This window comes from Vicugna pacos, chromosome 21 (genome assembly GCF_048564905.1).
Source record: "Vicugna pacos chromosome 21, VicPac4, whole genome shotgun sequence".
Taxonomy (NCBI): Eukaryota; Metazoa; Chordata; class Mammalia; order Artiodactyla; family Camelidae; genus Vicugna; species Vicugna pacos.
This window is the reverse complement of record NC_133007.1, coordinates 17,762,076-17,783,811: the sequence shown is the minus strand read 5'-3', so window position 1 is coordinate 17,783,811 and position 21,736 is coordinate 17,762,076. Positions and strand designations below refer to the sequence as shown.

The 21,736-nt window shown below is 44.7% G+C and overlaps 1 protein-coding gene across 2 annotated transcripts in view; it reads left to right on the top strand.

Annotated features, from left to right (window-relative positions):
• Nucleotides 1-212: 212 nt before the first annotated feature.
• Nucleotides 213-21,736, top strand: part of UCK2 (uridine-cytidine kinase 2) — a 65,974-nt gene continuing 44,450 nt past the window's right edge. Inside the window, exon 1 of one of the 2 annotated variants that reach the window (XM_072946206.1) lies at nucleotides 213-641. In XM_072946206.1, coding sequence (XP_072802307.1) covers nucleotides 543-641 — 99 coding nt within the window. In that variant the 5' untranslated portion in view covers nucleotides 213-542. The remainder of the gene's footprint in view (nucleotides 642-21,736) is intronic. The other variant, XM_072946207.1, reaches the window with a different exon arrangement.

The window sequence follows — 21,736 nt, the reverse complement described above, 5'->3', positions numbered from 1 at the left end:
CTGGGGGCATCCCCTCCATTACTTGATCTGCACTTTTAGCCTTTTAACCGTTTTGAAATGGGTGGTAGCATACCAAATTAAAACGCAGCTGGCTCCTTTTTCTTTGCCTCGGTCCGCCGCAGATGGTCCGGGAAAGGGTTAACCGGGCGGATGGGGAGGAGGGTCGGGCTCACACCTTTCCCAGAGACCTCGGGCGGCGGCGGCGGGGCCCGGGAGGGGCGGAGGCTGGGGCCAGACGCCTCGCCGCCTCTGCCTCGGCGAATAGCAGCGCGCTGCCCGCCCGGATTGGAGCAGCAGCATCACGCTGACCTCTGCCTGGGATGTAAACCGGCGCCGGCTGCTGCGGGCAGAGGAAGGCTCTCGGCTCCTCCGGGGAAGCCAGCCCCAGCACCGGGCTCCAAGCGGCGCGCAGGGAGCGGCGGCAGCCTTGACCTGGGCAGCGCCCAGCGGCGGCTGCGGGAAGCGGAGCGAGCCCGGCGCGGGAGCGGGCGTGGAGCGTGCGTCCGCTCGCACCGGCAGCGGGAGGAGGGGCGGCGCGAGCCATGGCCGGGGACAGCGAGCAGACCCTGCAGAACCACCAGCAGCCCAACGGCGGCGAGCCCTTCCTTATCGGCGTCAGCGGGGGCACGGCCAGCGGCAAGGTACGGCGGGGCCCGGGGACCGCGCTCTCTTGCCCTCCGCTCGCCCCCCGGGCCCGGGCCCGGCGGCGGCGCATGTGGCCGACGGCCGCGGGCCGTGTCAGTGGCTGCAGCCACCGCGTGGCCCGCGCGCCTCCGCTCCTGGCCGCGTGCCAGCGCCGAGTCTTCCCCGCGCGGACTCCGGGCGCCGCGGCGGGGGCCGGAGGGCGGGGACTCGGGCCAACGAGGTTCCAGGGTACCCTGGCCACCGATCACGGGGCTGGCCCCCTCCCTCTCGGTTTTCCCCCCCGCGGCAGTAACTCGTGGCCGGGGTCCTATGGGGGAGGGGCAGAGAAAGCGGATGCTTATTGTTTTGCCAGTCAGACGTGGGAAAGAGGGCTTTAAGCAGGGTCCTCCAAGAGCCCCCGATACCCCCGTCTTCCCCCCCGGCGTGGCGCTGATGTGCTCGCCCAGCAGCGCAGCCCGGGTGCCAAGGGCGGAGCGAGCCGGCTAGCCCGACCGCGAGGGCTGCGAGAACGCGCGAGGCGGCGTCCCGGGGAAGGGGAGCCCCACTTGGGCTGGACGCGGGAGCTGGGGATTGCAGGGGTTTCCGGGTAAAATCCTGAGAGCCAGATGGGCGAGATGACATCAGTGAAATGATCATAGTCGGGGCTTTCTCTCTCTCTCTCTCTCTCTTTTTGTTATAAGATGAAACGCGGTCCGCTTCAATGAGAAAGTTGTTCTGGCTCCAAGCTCTTCGAGGTCTGGGGCACCCGCGTCTTGGATCCACGGAAAGAGGTCGTCCTCTGGTGTCTGACTTCTCTAGGATCCTTCCTTCTGTCTGTCTTTTTCCCCCCCCAGTAAGACAAGAGGAGGCTAGGGAAATGCTTTCCTAGCTTTACCCTGGGCTTTTTCTGCAGGTGGAGAAGGGTGGAGTCCTCCCAGATGTTTCTTTGCTCTCCTGCAGTTAAGATGTGGCTACTTGTTTCCTTTACAGTTTTAACAGTCTCCAGTTCATTTGGTGCGCGGAACTCCTCCAGGGTAGCTTGCGGGAGATGGGTGCTGCGCTGTAGGTTTGGCGAGGCGGGATGATGCCTCCTAAGGCTGGGGAGAGCAGAGCAGGAAGGCTGGTTGGCGCCATGAGGAGCGAGCCACGAGGTTTTCACTCCGGAGCCGACTCCGCCGTAGCCCCTCCTCCATTTTGGTTGCACATTTCCCCCTCCAGGTCTGGACTGCTTTGGCGCATGGGGCCCGGACTCGGCAGCTGGCGCTGGGGAACTTCTTTATTGATTAGTTAATCTCGTCGGTGGCTCCCAGGAGTAAGAATCTGCCTGTTTTAGGCCCCAGAAGTTTATGTTGAATTTTTTCCCCAGTTGAATGCATTTTTATTTTTAATTTTTTTTTCTTTTGGTAACGTTCTCTACGAGTAGTATTACTAGTAAGTCACAGCCAAACCAGGATTCCGCCTCTTTTAGGAAGTTTACCTGTTCTATTATAATTACCGCACCCCCCCCCCCACTCCTTCCATAGCATATTCGTGTTGCGTGGGACCTTTTTTTTTTTTGGTGGTTTTTCAGGGCTGTATTCCCGGAGCTCCTAGCACGATGCGTGGCATATAGCTGAGCCCAAATATTAACCTGAGGTCCAGCCCTCCTAGGGGGAAGGAGGCAGATGGGCATAGCATTTGGGAACAAAATGACCTTGGTAATCATCTAAGTAATTGAGTCACTACAGAGATGGAAACTGAGATCCTAAAAGGTAAAATAACTCCCTTCTCCTCCTTCTCGTGTTCGCCTCAATTATCACTTGTTCTCAGTCGATAATCACTATAAATTTAAGTGTTATTTAGGTAACGTGTCAAGTAGGAGCTAGTAGTGAGCGGTTAAGGGAGAAGCTAACTCCGCTGTCCCTATTTCTCAAGGAGGAAGCTACTACCAAAAAAGTGTCTTTTCATGCACTTTTTAAAGCACGTTGTACATCTGGGGCACTTATAAATACTTTGTCATTGTTTAAGATTATTTGATAATTGTTTGGTTCCTAAGAAAGCCCAAGGGAGCACTGAATGGACTTCTAAAATTCCGTTCTGTAGTCGGTTTGCTGCAATTATGTCTTGATTCTATATTTGTCTTTAGTGCCTTTCTTCCGAGGAATGTGAAGTTTTTTTTTTTTTTCTTTTAAAGGATGGTCAGCATCAACAAACTGGACTTTCTTTGAAAGCCTCAAGCTTGAATGTTCCCACAGTACAGGGGGTCTGGAAGCAAGGTTGATACTTTGCCCCCCTGGGTATTTGCATTGGGCCTGTTAAAGGAATTTGGGAGGAGGCACAAGGCCTAAGAGCATCATCAGAAATGACAGTTTTACAGCTAGAAGGGACCTCAAAGGCCCTGGATCCCAGCACTGAATCTGATGGCTTGTAGATGAGAAAACTAACGAATTCACATCATTCAGTTAGTGGTGGAGCTGGAACTAGCCCTGTGCGGCTCTGTCCTTGCTGTTGCCTTGTTTAAGAATTGATGTTAAGGTATACGCAGAGAACCAAGTTTACATCTTCAGCGTGGAAGGGGGCTACTTGGAAATGGCTACAGAATGGTGTCAGAGGTACTTGACCCAAAAGCAAATGGAAATGCAGATTGCTTTGAACCCAGTGGCCCCATAGTATAGATCTTGAGTGATTTCTCCCCTCCTCCATTCCTTCTTTATAAGAAAAGACAACTCCCTGTTGAGGTGCTCTTGAGAACTCTGCTTTGTCTCCATGTTGTGGCTCCCCTGAGTTATAAGCATTTTATCTTAGGCTAAATTGTTTTGGTGCTAGAAGGCAAACATAGTGATAACTGGTCTGTATATCACATTTTTTTTTTTAGCTTGTTTTATAAATGAAGATGAATTAGAATTCTAGAGTAAGCTTTGCTAGGCTGCCATGGCAAATCATTGTTCAAAACTCATCTTGAAATTGTGGGTTTAGAAAGTAATTCTGATCTGTAGGTTAAAAATCAAGTTCTCGTATTTCCTCCTGAAGGCCAGGTCTAGAGAGAGCCAGAAGTAACAGGGAAAAGCAACTAGTTTAAACTTCTTTACCTGCGTAAATACCCGTGGCTTTAGGTGCCATTCCCTCTTTATTTTTGCTGTTTCTGCCCTTGTGACTTCTTCTTTGGCCAATTGAAATAGCTTCTCAATCTGCTCCTTCCCCCTGCCTGCAGAATGGGTTCTCCTAACAGCTCTGACTGTGTCACTGTCTTTGGAAACCTTTAACGCCTCTCCATTGCCCAGACTACAGGTCAGATATTTCAGCACAGTGCAAATCCCCCCGGCCCCCAAATGCGGTCCCAGACTGTTTATTTTTCCACGCTTGTCCCCTTCCCCGACCCCCCAGTGCACACAGACAACATCTGTGGAACTGCTTTCACTTATGCTTTTGCTTCTGGTCTTCTCTCTAATCCTTTTAGGCCTTCAGTTCTGTCAGTCCTTCCCCGAGGGAACTTTGTTATCCATTTCCTTAATCAGAATTATTTTTTTGTCTCTAACATCCATCCTTTCACTACGTTTTGCGTGGTGCCAGGGTTATTGGTTGACTGCCTCGCCCACTATGATAAAAGTTCTGTAAGAGCGTGTCCTTATTTCTGCCATCGTGGCCATTACAGTGTTGGATGTGGTGTGGGTATTTGACATGTGCTGAACTGAGTTAGGCAGACCATAATTTATAATTGTCCCCTTATTCTTGTAATTTATAAGGCTATTTGGATTAGAATTTGAAGCCATGGTTGAAACCATACGTAACTGTACTCTTGGTGTTGAAGTGACCAAACAATATAAAGCCCCTTGAACCAATGTGGTAGGATACACTGGTATTGCCTAGTTAGAGCCTAGTGTTTGTTTCCTGTGTACTAGATGGGCATTTTGTTGAGTGAATGTCATTATGCAGAGACTGTATTATGTGCTTAGAGTTGAGGGGAATATAAGGAAATATGAGAGAAAGTCTCTGTCAGTATTTTATAGTGACAAGCTGTTTAAACCACTTTTACCATCAAGCCAATTTATCATTAAAGCATTTGATTATCTCTTCCCTTTGAAGTCAGGCAGGTGTCTTCCCCGTTGATGGATAACAGTGGAAGATGAGGTGAGCAGAATTAACTTGCCTGAGGTCATGCAGCAGTGATAGAACGTGGATTGGAATCCAGATTTTTCCCTTTTCTAAATCTATTGCCTGTTTTGAGCTGTCTCCCCAGCAGCGACCAGTCCTCAGAGGTATTTGGAGGGAGGTGGGTCAGACTGTGTGATTAATACAGACCTGGAGAAGAAATGGCAGCCCTCTCAGTGGTGGGGGCTGTCACCTCAGATCGGCTTCACCATGAGTCAGCATCTGCCTTTGGAGCGCTCTGGAATGTGCCCTGGACCTGCCTCGCCTTGGCTCCCACTGTCCTGTTCCTGGAACCTCAGCAGCCATCCCCATCTGGCCAGATGGCTCATTCTACACCCTCGCCCCATCAGGGGCTCCCAGAGCCATGGGACTGCTTTGGTCCCTCTGCATTTTGCTCAGAGCTGACCTTGTCAGCTTTGTACTGCCCCAAGCTGCTGCCCTGGCCCTGCAGACCCCCTGCCACTCTCCCCTTTCCTCTCTTTTCCAGCCACATGCCCTAGCTTGGCCCCTTACATGTCCCCTCTGCCCAAGGCTCTTCGTTCCAGCTGAAATTCCCCTCTGGTTGATTACTCCAGCGCCTAGCAGTGCCTGCTAGAAGGAAGCCCAGACAGCCTCCTGTGGTTCCTCTCCTGCTGTGCCTTTGGTCAGCTACCACCTCCTTTATTTCTTGTTGGAAAGCCTTTGAAGTGTGGTTTCTGATGCGCGGGCTGTCTGGTGTCACCTAACTCCTGCTCTCTGTACCTATAGCGCTGGCATAGGTCTTCTGCCTCTTTGTTGAGTCTTGCTTTCATGAGGTTCTGTGATGGAGACAGATTGTATTTGGGAATTTCATGGCTGAAGACCTGACCTTTTTTTTGCTAGTGGGATCTGAGATGGTGCTGTTAGAACTGCTAAAGATCTCTGAGGTCTTTTAATGTGTATCTCACTTTTTTTAATCAATAGAAAAGGCTTGAGGGAATATTCCATGTGTGTGCATGTATATGTATATATGCTTTCTTTTCATTAAACTATTTTTATCGTTAAGCCAATGTATCATTAAAGCATGTGATTATCTTGTCATAGTTATAATGTATCTGTATATGTAAGTTATATATGTATAATCAATACATAATTAAAAACAAAAAATTATCACATAATTAAAAGCAAAAACATAGTTAAAAACAAAAAACAAAAATTAAAAAAGAATTCTGAAAAGATGAGGAAATGAAATAAACACTTAAACATTGTGATTTCTTTAATGGTATAAAACCTTTTGAGTCTTTTACTGAAGTATTTTTTATTTGTGACTAAATTTTTTTAATTTTTAGGAAGCTTATTTCAAATGCGTGATTCGTGCATCTTGGATGATCTTGGTGATCTTACTCTTAGTGATAATATAAGGCTGAAGATTTGGCTCTAAATTGTCTCATGAATCTTGATTTAATGACCATATTTGAAAAAGTTATTCCCTAAAATGATCCAAGTACAAGAAACTCATCATTTGTATTATGTACCAAATCATGGTAGTCCCATCCCCCAATTATGCAGTGGCTGTTGTTAAAAACCAGCAAGAAAATTTTTATCTTCTTTGCTGTCCCTCAGCTATTTTTGTAGACCAAGGTGTTCCACTTAATGCTTTTTAACTAGTGGACTCAAAACCCACTCAGGATCCTCACTTGGAATTATTTGCAGGTTTTTCCAAGTTTTCTGTTTATGAGTTTTATAGGCACACACATAGTTTTTGGCAACTAAGTTGCCTAACAGTGGAAACATTTTCAAAATATTTTTTTAACATTGAATTTGATAATTTGATTTTAATACACGTATTGCTTTTCTTTCAACCCTACATAAAAACAGCAAGTCAAAAACGTTACTTTTGAAAGTGAAATATTTCCAAATGAACAAGTAACTGTAAAATTTACATGAAAATAAAAAGGAAAAGACAGAATTTTCTAGAAGACAAAATAAAAGGTCTAAAAGTTGTCAGATTTTGACAAGACACAGTCATCAGCATTCAGTTCACATACACGCAAGAGGTTAAGTCTAACATGAGAGTTCATTCAGGAAGCAAAGTATTTACCATCAACAAAAGTACCATCAATAGACTATTTAACCTGAAAAATAAAAAGAATCATAAAACGTAGGACTTTTCAGGCCTGTCTTAAACAGTAACTCGATTAGATATGGGGGCGATGGTTCTAAAATGAATCGTGTATGCTTTGAGAATTTTGTATGATGATAGAAGACGGTGATAATCAAAAAGGTCAGTTTGCCTTGTCACCTGGCTATTAAAAATGATTTTTTCATAGTGTAGATTTCTTTTAAAAAGCAATTATTTTCCCATGGTGACTCCCTTTGAAACTGCAGAAAAAGTGTCAAGAGTACCTCTGTTCCTCTCACACTTGCTTTAGTGACCTTGCACGCCCTACGTCGGAACCTCGAGTTCCCCGCGAAGGAACCTGGAGTACCCTGCGGTGGTTTTCAGCAGTGCCTCCTCTTCCCATCCCACGTGGTCCCCCACACTTCCTTTGGGTAGAGCATTCATTTCGCAAGAGTAGTGACAGAGAAGATTCTACCACTTGCCTTTTTGTATGACTTGGGGCACGTTATTGTAGGGCTTCTGTTAAGAATTTTGCGTGCTGTGTACATGGTGGAAGTGTAAGACTTTTGCATGTGGAGCTGAAGTTATGCGTCTTTATTGCCTTAATCAGTCTGTAAGTGTGCTGTCTGGTATGATAGTCTGGCAATTCCCAACCTCCTCTCCCCTTGGCTGAGGAACTGCTTTGTCCTATCTCAGCAAACATCCTTTGTTTGTTTGCCTGTCCTGTAGGAAGTCCAGAGTTGTACAGATGTCTCTGGGATCGCCTTCTCCCAGATGGTGGAGGCTGAGCTTTGTTTCTGCCCTGTGCAGGTGGGTAGTCTCTCTCAGGCTGTACAGAGAATGTGTGTAGTGGAATGGGATGCTCAGAGTGCTGACCTGGGATTTTGGACTGTAGTCTTTAAACATGTTTGCATCCATTTCTCCTTAGAGAATGTTGGAGAATTCTTTATTCTTTCACATGTTTAGTGTTTTTTTTAAAATACACACGTGCACACACACACACATACATACATATATATATTCGCACACATACATTCTTTTTCAGATTCTTTACCATTATAGATTTTTATAAGATATTGAATATAGTTCCCTGTGCTATATAGTAGGCCCTTGTTATTTATTTTATATATAGTAGTGTGTATATTAATCCAAAACTCCTAATTTACCCACCTCCCCCTTCCCCTTTGGTAACCATAGTTTATTTTCTATGTCTGTGAGTCTATTTCTGGTTTGTAAATAAGTTTATTTGCATTTTTTTTTAGATTCTACATATAGGTGATATCATATTTGTCTTTCTCTGTCTGACTTACTTCACTTAATATGATAATCTCTAGATCCATCCATGTTGCTGCAAATGGCATTATTTCACTCTTTTTCATGGCTGACTAATATTCCATTGCATGTATATACTGCATCGTCTTTATCCAGTCATCTGTTGGTGGACATTTAGGTTGTTTCCATGCCTTGGCTATTGTAAATAGTGCTGCTAAGAACATTGGGGCGCAGGTGTCTTTTCAAATGATAGTTTTCTCCAGATGTATGCCCAGAAGTGGGATTGCTGGATCAGATGGTAGCTCTATGTTTAGTTTTTTAAGGAACCTCCATACTGTCTCCATAGTGACTGCACCTGTTTACATTCCCACCAAGAGTGTAGGAGGCCCCTCATGTGATTTTGACATCAGTTTATTTTTCATCTTGAGTAAAAAGTAGCAAAGGATGTAATTTCTGATATATTGTAAATGTTGACATTTTAAAATATTAATTGTTTCATTCTTTTAAATGTATCTGATGGCCTCTAAATGCTGTAATAATTTGAATTATCCATTTGAAAAATACATGAATAAGCTTGTACTTGAATCAGAAATGCTAACTTTTCAATTTTTCTCCTTGAAACCATTTTCAATTCCACTTTCCCCACAAAATGTTAATTTATTTTTATGCTTGAAAATCTTTATTGAACATCCTGTCATCCTTCTGCAACAAGAATATGTATGCACATTGGAATGATTTTTATTTCCTGTTCTCATAAGTCTTTTCAGTGTTAACTTCTTTTGGATCACGTTACTACAGTTATTAGCATAAATTAATCAGAACAAGTAGGTATCCGTTTTGATAAGTAAACACAGAAGGTGGGAGTTTTGTTGGAAGGCAACTTGATGAGATGGATGGCACTCCCCCACCCCATTATTTTATGTGTTGGTGGATGATTACTATTACTACTCGATGCTAGAATAAGATTTTTTACTGTATAGATATAAACTTTGAGGAACTTTGTTGATATAAGTAGATGAGAATGGAAGAACTTTTGTCATATTAAGATCACTCACTTTTTGTCTTTTAAGTTATGTCAGAACCTGATGCTATCTTTGTGAATAAGCTAGCTTGCCACCCACCTCCTTTGATTTTGTTGAAAGCAGAAAACTGGAAACCTGCAGATTTATAGAAGGATTTGTTACCCACTTATTAGGTCATTCCCCTCCCCCCCCCTTTTTTTTTTAACTTCATTACATTTTTGTGGGGGGGTAATTAGGTTTATTTATTTATTTAAATGGAGGTACTGGGAATTGAACCCAGGACCTCGACATGCTAAGCATGTGCTCTACCACCGTACGCTCCTCACTGGTTATTCACTTTTCAGTATCAACTTTAGTATTTCAAATCACCCTTTTATGGCCACTGATTTGGGAAACTTGGGTTCCAGTCTAGCTTTGCCAGTTATTTATTAGGTATATTCATTTATAGAGAAGAGGGTCCTTTCAGCCCTTAACATTCCACAATTCTGTAACTTGCCTTGAATATCCTGTAATTGTTTTTTTTTTTTTTTCACCACTAGTCACACATACCAAGTGCTCCGAACCCGCCTAAGGCAGAGACTGACATCTTGCCACTTGGCAACACTTGCCTGAACTGGATTCCTCACAGGTCCTGGGACCATATGTGCTTTCTCTCACTCCTTTTCCCTTAAGTTCGTCCCTCTGCCCTCCTTCCTTTTCTTTACCTGGATGACCCCTGCTTATCTTTCCATGCGCGCTCTCTCTCTCAGGCGGTCCTCCTGGCATGGTTCAGTGTCCCTCTGCAGTCTTGCTGAAGCATCGTACCAGGTGCTTGGAATTCTCCCGCAGCCAGCGTGGACCTTGCTTCGTTAGTCTGTCTTCCCCTCTAGACTGAGCTCTCAGGATCAGGGTTGAGGTTTTCCTCACTGTTGCCTGAGGCTCACACATGGGCTAAAAACACTTTAGGTAGGTTCTCAATAAATACTTGTTAAATAACCAGATATTAAGGACCTTCTTCTCGAGCTCTGTAGTATCTTCACTTGGATGTAGAACAAGAGTGTCAGTAAGTCTCATATTTAACTCCTGACCTTCCCCCAGACATACTTGACCTGCATCCTTCCCCATCTCCATTGATGACATCTTCATCCTTCCAGTTGCTCAGGCCTAAGACCTTGCAGTCATTCTTAACTGCTCTCCTTCACTTGTACCCAATCCATTAAGAAATCTTGCTGTCCCTGCCCTCTTACCTACCTGTCCACAGTCTGACCACTTTCTACCTCCACTGCTTCCACTCTGGTCCAAGCCCCCAGCACCTCTCAGCTGGGTTATTGCAGTGGAATCCTGACTCATCTCCCTGACCTACCCTGTCCTGATCTACCCTGTTCTCATCGCAGCAGCCAGAGTGATCCTGTCAAAATGAAGGCTGGGTAGTAGTTCCCCTGCTTCTGCTCAGAACCTTGCAGTAGCTTCCCATCTGACTCTCAGTAAAAGGCGAGAGTCCTTCCAAAGACCCACAAGGTCCTACAAATGGGCCTTGGCGTTGTGTTCATTGTGTGCGGACAGCACTTCCTTCAGACATCTGTGTGGTTAACCCTTTCATCTCCTTGGTCATTTTATTTAAATTGCACACAGTAGGTGCTCAGATATTTGCTGAATAAATGGGTGAAGAGTGCATTACTTTCTTGCTCAGTTCCTTCTTCTAATACTAGTTTTTAGTGCTTAAACCCAATTGCTTTGGCTGTTGCCGGGAGATCATTGTCCCTTTGCTGGTCACATTTGTATCTCCTCTTGGGGTCCCTTCACCTGGATAGGATTGTGGCATATTGCCAACCACAGAGTTTGGTGTAACTCTACATGCTACATACATGGCTTAGGTGCTTGATTAATGATGCATTTGAAAAAATATGCAATCAACCTTAACATCTTGCTGTCAAGTTCTTACTAGGGGTGTCACCTAATTTTGTTTAATGAAATGCAGGTTGATATGAAATGGATCTTTACTTTAACTCAAATCTTCGAAGAGCAGATCTTTGATACCAAAATGATTATCTTCTCTGTCTTAGAGGAAGGTAGATCCATCATCTTTAGAGGAAAATGGTCTCTGCTTTGGGCAGCTTGCATTAGTCTCAATCTTGAAGCATGGATGGGAGTTGGGAAGGGGCTGAGCAGAGCCGTAGGGTGGGAGAACAAGGCAGCTTTTTAGGTTCTTCTGAGCTTTAGTGTGGCTTGTTAAGGAATAGAAAATGTCCTTACTGAATTGGGGAGACTTGACATGGCAAAGACACTTTCCAAAGCTGTATGTGTAACCTTGAATTGTCCCTCTGGGATTATTTAGTGTTCTTCCTTTCATCAACACGGGTGATGTATACTTATATGTATTACAGACTGCAGTTTCTGCTGTAAAACAGCAGCGTTAAGATCTGAGATGCTGCTGTTCAAAACGTTTTCTTGACAAAAATGCAGACGCTCTGTAAACTGAAGCAGTTACGGTCTTGTCTGATAAATTTATGATACACTCGATAGTAAGAAGTAGTTCTGAGCAGGAACGGAACTCAGAACCCAGGATGTATACCCAGGGGCCTCGGGTAGCCTGTCCCATCTGTGTGGCTCATGGCTTGGCATCTCTGCCGACAGGTGCACTGGAATCAGCTTTACCCAAGCAGCTGTGGCGTGACGGCCCGTTGTCTCAGTAGAGGTTTTCTGAGCAGCCGTTTCTGTTCTATGGTATATTGTTGTCTGCGGGAACTTTCTCCAGACGGTGAGTTTGGGGAGGATGGTTGGTTCAGAAACCTGCTCTTTCAGGAGGGGCGCATGTCCTGGGGACCTGTTGATTTTTCTATCAAGGTAAAACATCCTGTTTTGGTTAGTCAGTGGCTTCATTTTTCTCTGCTTTTTTTTCAGTAGAGAAAGCAAACCTTTGAAAGTAGGAGGAGCAGACTGTTGGGTGAGACATAGTATTTGAGTAAAAGAGACAGAAAGTACTCTCCTGGAAGGCGATGCATGTGGAGCCCTCCTTTTCTGACTCTGAAGGACACACGCTGGCCAGAGCCTGTGCTGGATTGGGTTCTGGAGGGGCATGATCAGGGGACATCACGCTCAAGGTAGAAAAGCCTGTGTTTTGGACATCTGAGAAGAGCTAAATCCCCAGCCTACCATGTGGCTCCTTTTGCAGGTCTTGATGTGGTTCAAGGTCTTTCTGGCCTGATAGAATCGAAGCTTTATGATGTCTCTCCTTCATGCACGGATTGGAGTGGAACTCCTGTAAGTCCAGACAGCTCGATGGGGTGGGAAGAACATGCGCTTTAGAGTCAGCCACGCTGTGTTAACATCCTAGCTCCACCGCTCCTCATCTGTCCCTTCTGGACCTGTTTCTACACTTGTGAAAAGAGATAACGTCTTGTTTGGAGAGTTGCTAGGATCCCATGAGAAGGTGTCTGCAGAGGTACCCACATCGCAGGGGGATGCATGGAGCCAACATCACCCACCTGCCCGTGGGTCTTGCTCTGCGGCCGCCGTGCTGTCACCGCAGGACCTTTGGCCGTTCTGCTGTCGCTTGTAACCAGCATGGCTCCCTGGCACATCAGCCTGGCCGGCATCCAGGCACGGTGGCGTTGATAGCAGTGGGGACCCAGTAGGGCAGTGTGATGCCCACTTACTAACGTGATGCTGTTTCCTTGAGACTGTGGCCTTTCTTCTTTGCTCACAAAGCCACAGCGGGTCAGATGTGGGCCCCTCTCTTCTCCGGGTGGCCTTTCCTTGTTCCTTTTCTCATCACCAGCTTGCTGTAGGGCTTACTTAGCGGTTCTGTTCTGAAGTTCTTGAGTTGGACCTTTTTCTGAAAAGAGTTAAGTGGACTTGTTTTATAAAGGGTAGTTAGGGGAAGAAAAAGCAGTTTATTAAATAACATAGCTTTTTTTTTTTAACGCTTTTCCTTAAAAATAGAACACGTAGGAACGTGTATAAAATGACAAATATGTGGTTCAGTGAATTATCACAGTGACCACATCTGTACACGTGCCCTCCAAGTCAAGAAATAGATTGTGACCAGCACCATGGAAAGCCCTCGCCATTACTACCCCCTACCCCATCCCTCAGCTGTCTCTTGCTGGCCTCCTGGAGACAAGGCAGCGTTTTACAGCTGTAGCGTTACCGCAACTTGTGGGACTCCGTCTCCTTTAGGAGACACATACATACGTATGAAAATAAAGCCACTGCAGTTCTCACCCTTGTCTGCCTCCCAGAGAAAAGGTCACACCTTCCATTCCTTTGTTCTTCCGGTAAATGTTCGTTGATTTCTGACCAAGTGCCGGACACACTGTCAAGTCCTGGGAACACAGCAGTGATTGTGATCAGATAAAGCCCTTTACCACGTGGCGCTTCCCAGTCGAGGTCTGACTCACCAGGCTAACCCGGAGCCTAACCGCGTGGTAGGTGTTTAATAAATGTCTTCCAGACCCAACTAAATATATTCCCTTTACTGTTCTCCTGTGGCATTCGCCCTCTTGGACTGTGGTCAGCCGTTAGAGTTCTGACTTTTTTTTTTTCCTCCATATTGTCTTTTTAATTTTACTTATTTTTATTGAGATACAGTTGATTTACAGTATTAGTTTCCAGTGTACAACATAAGTGATTAAAATTTTTATAGCTAATACTGCACTTAAAGTTATTATAAAATATTGGCTATGTTCCCTGTGCTGTACAATATATCCTTATAGCTTATTTATTTATTAAAATTTTTTTTTGTGGGGGAGGGAGGTAATTAGATTTTTAAATTAATTTTTTAATGGAGGTACTGGGGATTGAACCCAGGACCTCAAGCATGCTAAGCATGTGCTGTACCACGGAGCTATACCCTTCCCTTGGGTTATTTATCTACTACATAGTAGTTTGTATCTCTTAATCCCCTACTGTTACCTTGCCCCTACCCGCTTCTCTCTCTGTATCTGTGAGTATCTTTTTTTTGTCATATTCGCAAGTTTGTTTTATTTAGATTAGACTTATAAGTGATAACATGTGTTATTTGTCTTTCTTTAACTTATTTTTACTAAACATGATGCCCTCCAGGTCCATCCAAGACTCTGACCTCCAGATTCCAGGACCCCGGACTGCAGGTGTCTATGTTTTTATTGCTAATCTTTTGCATAGAAAGGAATTCAGTCTGATTATTGAAGGTGTGACCGGTGTCAAGGAAATGGTGCTGTCAGGGGGTTAAAAGGAGTTGGAGAGTGTCAATGGCTCTGGAAAAGCTTTTCTTGCTAAAATCACCAATCATCACCTGGTTCCCAAGGCCCGTTAAAGCCACTGGTTCCTGAGCTTACTTGTGGTAACATTTGACAATGACCGTTCCCTCTGGAGGAAGTGTTTTTGAATTCGCCATCTGAGGCTGGCTGGCTTTCTCCCTGTTTCACTGTTCCTTCTCAGTCACCTCTGAGGGTTCTTTTTCTGCCTGTGAAGGTGTCATGCCTCAGAACTCCCTCTCTGGCTCACTGGTTTTTGCCCTCTGCGTCCTCTGTCTCCTCCATTTGTGGGTGGCTCCCAGGTTATTTCCTGCTCTGAGTCCGTTCCTGGGAGTCCTTGCCCATTTATCCAGCTGTCTCCTGGGCACTACCCTTCCTGTTCCAGGACCAGGTTTATTCGGAACTAGCCCGCTAATACCTCACCTCACCTGCTCCGGCCACAGATACTGCACTACTGGTGTTTTCTCTCCACACACACGCACAGGACAGAAACCTTGCATCAGCTCTGTCCCTCTCTTGCACTCCTCCATCCTCCCACGTCTGTCCAGGCTCCTGGGCTCCCATCAGTTCTCCTGGTGGAACTTCTCTTGAAGTTACCCACCCCTGTCCCCCCACATCCATCATTTCTTGCCTGGATAACTCTCCAGTGGCTGATTTCCCAGCCGCCAGTCCAGACCTCCTTCAAGACATTCTCTACGTTGTTGCTGGAGTGGTCATGCCTGTCAGTCCCCTGAAGCTTCAGTGGTTCTTCTTCACCTTCAGTCTTGCTGTCAGCATTGCCCACCCCCCTAAGCCTTATGGCGTGGTCCCTCCAGCCTTACTTCCTGTCTCTCCCCCTACTCCATGCTTGTCCTTTCCAACCTGGTTGTCAGCGCCCAGATCTCGGAGAGCTCACCTCCACACCTCTGGATGTGTCACTGCTTCTGCTTCACACGACGTCCAGTCCCCTCCCCGGAAGGTGTCCTCTGTCAGTCCACTGCACTCTGCATTGCGGTTCCCATCCTGTGTTCTCCTCCTTCTTGCATGCTGTGCACTCTGTCTTCCCAGCAGACTGAGTTTTAAAAGCGATGTCTTTCATCTCTGTCTACTATGCCTAGAATATCATAGGTGCTCAAAATACTTGAGTGAATGTAATGAGGGTCTTTTTTGTTTTTTGTTATGAATGTGGGGTTGGGTTGTGTATGGATTCATCTGGGTCATTTTGTTTTTTTTATTCTAACATCAGAATTTGAGATCTGAAAGGTGAATCTCAGATTTTCACAGTAGGCTCTCTGCAGAGCTGAACATTGGACTAGTGCTGGTAGGAAGTGTGTTAGCAGGAGGCACACTTGTTGGATCTGGCTTACCCTCTGCCCCACCTGCCATGTGAGTGTGTAGGTGTGTGGAGGGAGAGAGGAGTGGGAGTGGAGATGGCAGATGGACTGTGCACTGATGTTTCGGAACATGGGACTAGTGTAGAAAACTTCCGATCTCGTGAATTTAAAAACTACTAGTTTTTGTCAAGTCAGCTTTAAACGAACCCTGCGGTTATAGCAAAAACCATTGCTTATCTGTTGGGCTGTTAGGTACAGACATTTGAGTTTCAAGAACTTACTTGGTGACAGATATTTTGATGGGTGGCACAGACTTTTAATTCACTAGGAAGGACTTTTGTAAGTTTTTTTTTTTTTTTTTACTTGAAGTATTGTCAGTTTACAATGCGTCAATTTCTGGTGTACCGCATAATGTTTCAATCATATATATATATATATATATATATATATATATATATATATATACGTGTATTCCTTTACATATTCTGTTTCATTATAGATTACTACAAGATATTGAATATAGTTCCTTGTGCTGTACAGTAGGACCTCGTTGTTTTATCTATTTTACATATAGTAGTTACTATCTGCAAATCTTGAACTCCCAGTTTAATCCCTTCCCACCCGCTTTCTCCCCGGTACTCGTAAGTTTGTCCTCTACATCTGTGAGTCTATTTCTGTTCAAAGTTTTTTTTATGAGGAAGAACAACTTTTATTATCTTTGTCACTTCTTTTCTTAATCAAAAGTAACATGCTGATGAGTACACAATTCTGACTGTACTCAAAGCCAGTATTAGATTGTACACTTTAAATGGGTGAATTATGTGCTATTCGAATTCTATCTAAATAAAGCTGTTTTTAAAAAGTCAAAAAAAGAGAAAGTAACACATCCTCTTGTAAAACATCTGCATAATAACTGTTGGAGTGCCTGCAGTCACTTTATCCTATTGCCTTTTTTGCCCTTTTGTGCCTTTATTTTGTTTATATCAATGAATACTATCTGAATTTATTTGTGTGTGTATTTATTATCTATTTTTTTCAAAACGCTTTTTACAGATGATAGCTAATGTTTCCCGAGCACTGACTATGTGCTGTCCCAAGCGTTTTATACGTACTAACTCCTGTAATCCTTAGAGCCCTAAGACGTAAGTTACTGAAATTATCCTCAATTTCCAGGTGAGGAGATGGTAGTACAGAGAAGTTAAGTAACTGTGTCAAGTGCCAAAGCACTGTGTGGTGGGGTTGGTATTTAAATCCAGGTAGCCTGGCTCCGGAGTCCAAAAACCCGCTCTGCTCTGCTGAGTTTCAGTGTTGGCTTGGCAGGGCAGGTGCGCCTGCTTCCAGCGTGGCGCTCTGCTCTGGGTGTGTGGAATGAAGGTGAATCAGACCAAGCAAAAAATGAAGATAAAATACTTCTTCAGCACTCTTCCTTGGTGCAGTTTGGTTGTTTTCCTCATAAAGACTTTTATTTTCAATTACAAGCACACACTTATGCACAGATATAGTCCTTTTACCTAAATGTTACCCCTCTTGGGAAATTTTTTTTTCACCTCCCATGAGTCCTTGGGGACCATGTCCCTTAAGATGCAACATTATCTTAGCTGTGCGACAATTAAGACGACTGAAGTTGTTTTACGTTACCTAAATGTCAGTCTCCTTGAGATGTGGGAAACATTTTAGCCTCATCAGCAATATCCTGGGGAGGGGGTGCCCCTGCAGGTGGCAGCTGCGACCTATTTTGTGTTGATGCGTGCCGAAAGACGTCACCCCTGTTAAGAAAGTTAATGCTGCTAAATCAGAGGATATACCTTATTTGGAGGTTTGAACATCCTGGTGACTGACTGTGGTCTTTTCCTAGTTCCTATGATTGTGCTGATGAGAAAAAGGGACTGCTTAAAATTTTGTGTGTGTGTAATAACAGCATTTTATCATAACATTTGAGAGGTTGTTAAGTCTTGCCTTCTCTTCTCTTCCCCTTCAGTGGGAGCGGAGGATTTCCCTGTAGGGCAGTGGCTCTTAGGTTAGTCTGAGGCCCTGGGATGGGCTTCCAGAAGGGCCTCTCAGTTTCTTAAGCTGTGTAGAATTTTGTTAAGCGTGCACATTTTGCTGGAGCTGCTTTCCATCCCAGAAGTGAGCGTGAGGACTCAAAGAGCCCTTTTTGATGTGGGATGTAACACACTCTCATTCTCAGGCTGCAGGGATCCTGGAGGCTGACTTGATACAGAGATCAGGAATGCTTTTTTTTCGTCTGAGAAAATGAGGTGGGTGAGGATAAAACTCTGGAGAGAGCAGTTTGCACTTTTCCTCACTAGGACTCAGAGATTCTCACTAACTGAGTGAATGCATTGACTCAGCCTGTATATAGGGGGCACCTGATCAGATTAAATAAACATTTGGTGTGACAGCAGTGCCATGCCTGCTTTTGTCCCCATCAGAACCTTCTATCATGTAGTCTGGACCTAGCTCACAGCCTCCTATTTAACTGGCTCTTCTTATTTCCAAATGCTGCTGCCTGTGTGCAGGTACATGATTAAAAATTTAACCTGTATATTATTACTTTCGTAAAAGTTAAAGAAAATGCGTCTGGTTAAAAAAAAAAAAGGTGAATAGCCTCAGCTCTGCTGTTCCCTAGTGCAGTGATCTTGGGCAGAGTTGCTTGTTGTGCCTCAGTTTCCTCATCTGTAAAATGGGTACCCAAATGGTGCCTACCTCTCAAAGGGATGAAATAATACATGAAATAATACAGAAAAGGCAGCTGAAATGTTACCTGGAGTATGGTAAACAGCCAGTAAGTGTTAGTGCTTGTGAAGGTGATGATGACAGTAAGGGTAACTCCATCCATTTATAGTAAGACCTATAAACCCAAAATAAGGAGGCCTTCCTTCTTGACTCCATCCCATTTCCTAGAGACAAACACTTTCAACTCTTTTTGGTTGTTTCTCTTTTTATTTATCTCATAGCTCAAAAAATCACATTTTCAGTGCTATTTTCTGATGTCCCCTCTCTCAATATTACACATTCCTTTTTTTTTTTAATTGAAGTATAGTCAGTTTACAATGTTGTGTCACTTTCTGGTATAAAGTGTAATGTTTCAGTTATACATATACATACATATTTGTTTTTGTATTCTTTTTCATTATAGGCTACTACAAGATATTGAATACAGTTCCCTGTGCTATACAGTATAAACTTTTTGTTTATCTATTTTATATTTAGTAGTTAGTATCTACAAATGTGAATTCCCAATATACCCCTTCCCAGCCTCTTCCCCTCTGGCAACCATAAATTTGCTTTCTATGTCTGTGAGTCTGTTTCTGTTTTGTAAGTTCATTTGTGTCTTTTATTTTAGACTCTACGTCTAAGTGATATCATATGGTATTTTTCTTTCTCATTCTGGCTTACTTCACTTAGAATGATAGTCTCCAGGTCCATCCGTGTTGCAGCAAATGGCATTATTTTATTCTTTTTTATGGTTGAATCATATTCCATTGTATAAATATACCACAACTTCTTTATCCAGTCATCTGTTGATGGACATTTAGGTTGTTTCTATGTCTTGGCTATTGTAAATAGTGCTGCTATGAACACTGAGGTGCATGTATCTTTTTCAATTAGAGTTTCCCATGGATATATGCTTAGGGATTGCTGGATCATATGGTAAATCTATTTTTAGTTGTTTAAGGAGTCTCCATACTGTTTTCCATGATGGCTATGCCAAACTACATCCTCACCAACAGTGTAGGAGGGTTCCCTCTTCTCCACACCCTCTCCAGCATTTCTTGTTTGTGGACAACAGTGATGGTCATCTGACAGATGTGAGGTGGTCCCGCATTGTAGCTTTCATTTACATATCTCTGATCATTAGTGACATGGAGCATGTTGTCACGTGCTTGTTGGCCATCTGTACATAGGCAGTCTTCATTGGCTTCCTGTTGTAGGTGATGAGGTTTTAACTGGCACTTCCCCCTTCCCTCCATGTCTCTTCTTGTAGTATAATTATATCAAATTTTGGTTAGGGTGACATTTAGGTTTGTGCATTGTTGTGGTCTTACAAGCATTGTCCACTGCTGAGTTGTGAAACAGTGTATGAGAGTGTTGGATTTTGTGGAACATTTCAACTGCTATGTTGAGTTGAACGAAACAAATGGGGTATTGTTGATGGCTCTTAGCTATGAAGTTAAAGGTCATCATGTGGTTGCTGACCGTTAACATTTGTTTCTGTGACTTGCTCATTTTTGTCCTCCGATGTTCGGTTTTACCTCATTCGTTTGTCTAACCATCCTGGAATCTTAGAGGTTGAACTCCTAGAAGAAACATTAGACTTTAGATAGGCTGAGAGTTTGGAGCAGACACAGGTGGTCTGTAGGTCTGTGAACTTTTGGTACCTGGTGCCCTTCAGCTCCTTAGTCTTAGGCTTCAGAAAAGGGAAGCACAAGGGGGTCCACCTCGGTGGATGTGGGTTGAAATGAGCCCGAAGTGGGAAAAGGCAGAATCCCAATATGATTATGAAGAGTGAATAGGAATGGTAGTAGGAAAGAGCAGAGTCTTAAATGCGCACTCAGCAGAAGGGCTGGACAGATTCTCACAGTTGGAATGTCAGTGTTGATTTACTTTTTTGTGGTACAGCTTACCCAGGGTCGGGGCAGAGGATACAGACAAAGCGGGACTTGTGGTTTTGTGGATCTCAAGCGTTTACCCACGAACCAGATAGAGGAGGTCAGGTGGTGCAATGCCTCCACTCTTGAGAATCCGACCTGGAGACAAGACACTGTCCTTGTGCAGTACGTGGAGAAATTGCGGGTTCTGGACACAGGAGGGGATGGGGGAAGCCCAGTACCCAAGCCGAATTTCTCTCTGGAGCTGCAGTTCATGAAGTAGCCCTGAAGGGATCCTGGTCTAGGGCTTTCTGGCCACTGATTTCAGAGGGAAGAGGGCAGGGCAGGGTGATGGGGCTGGGGAGGTGGAGGGGCCTGGGGAGGCCAGTGCTTGGGGACTAGTGATGGTTTTCTCCAAAATGGTCAGGTCCCGCATTGGGAGAGAAACTCGAGATTAGTTTCATCTTAAAGCAGAGTTCCTTTTCTCATCTTTGGCTTTAACCTTTCTGTGTTGGGGGTTAGTGACCGGTTTTGTAGGGGGGAGTATGGGCCATCGGTAGATGCTGGACAAGCTGGTTTCAGCTAGGAATGCTTGTCTCTTGGGAAGAGTAGCAGAGGGTTTTCTTGTTCACAGTGGTTTTTCTTCCCTTCTGTTCTCGGTGGGGTGCCTAATTCCACATTTTTCATCCGGCCTTTACCAGACTTTGCTGAATAGTTAGTTACTAGCAAGATATAAGCCTCTGTAACTTGACCATCTGCTACATAAAGTAGGTAAAATTAATACCACCCATTACTCAGAGAAATGGACAGGATCAACAGGAAAGAGATTTGACTGGAGTGACCCGGAAATGGTATGGAATAGCCCGGGAAGGAACCTGAGATCATGGCATTTCCCAGAACAGTCACCTTCCTTTGGTATAAGCTGAGGGGACCTGGATTAAGACAGCCCTTAAAGTCCCTTCCAGGTTGCATAGTCTGGATCTTTGGAAGGGCAAACACAAGATTCTGTTCCCTCTGTGACCTGTGTCTCATCTGTGGAGCTTCCCCAGCGTACCCGGGTATCTCAGATCGGTCCGTCTCTCTCGCCCCTGGAGGAAGCACTGTGAATGGCGTCGTGATGATGGTTCCTGTCTCTAGTGTATCCTTCTGTCTCCCGGCTTCACCCACAAGCACACAGATTCCCAGGCTCTTTCTTTTGTCTCAGTTTCTCTTTGAACGTTTGGAAGGAAGCTTTTCTTTGGTGTCCCTGTTTTTCTTTTCTCCCTGGATCTGGGTGCGGTTCTTAGGGGTGACCTCAATGCCCAGCCTGGATACCTGGTACAGTCTGGCTTAACTGGGACATTCTGAAAAGCCCTTTTAGCGAGTGATGAGACTCCCCGTCAATTCAAGCTGGTACAGCTCTGGCTGTGGCTTGAGTCACATACCTCTCAAATATCAAAGCGCGGTCTTCCTCTTGCAGGCTCTTGATCCCAAGGCCGCCCGCCCCCCA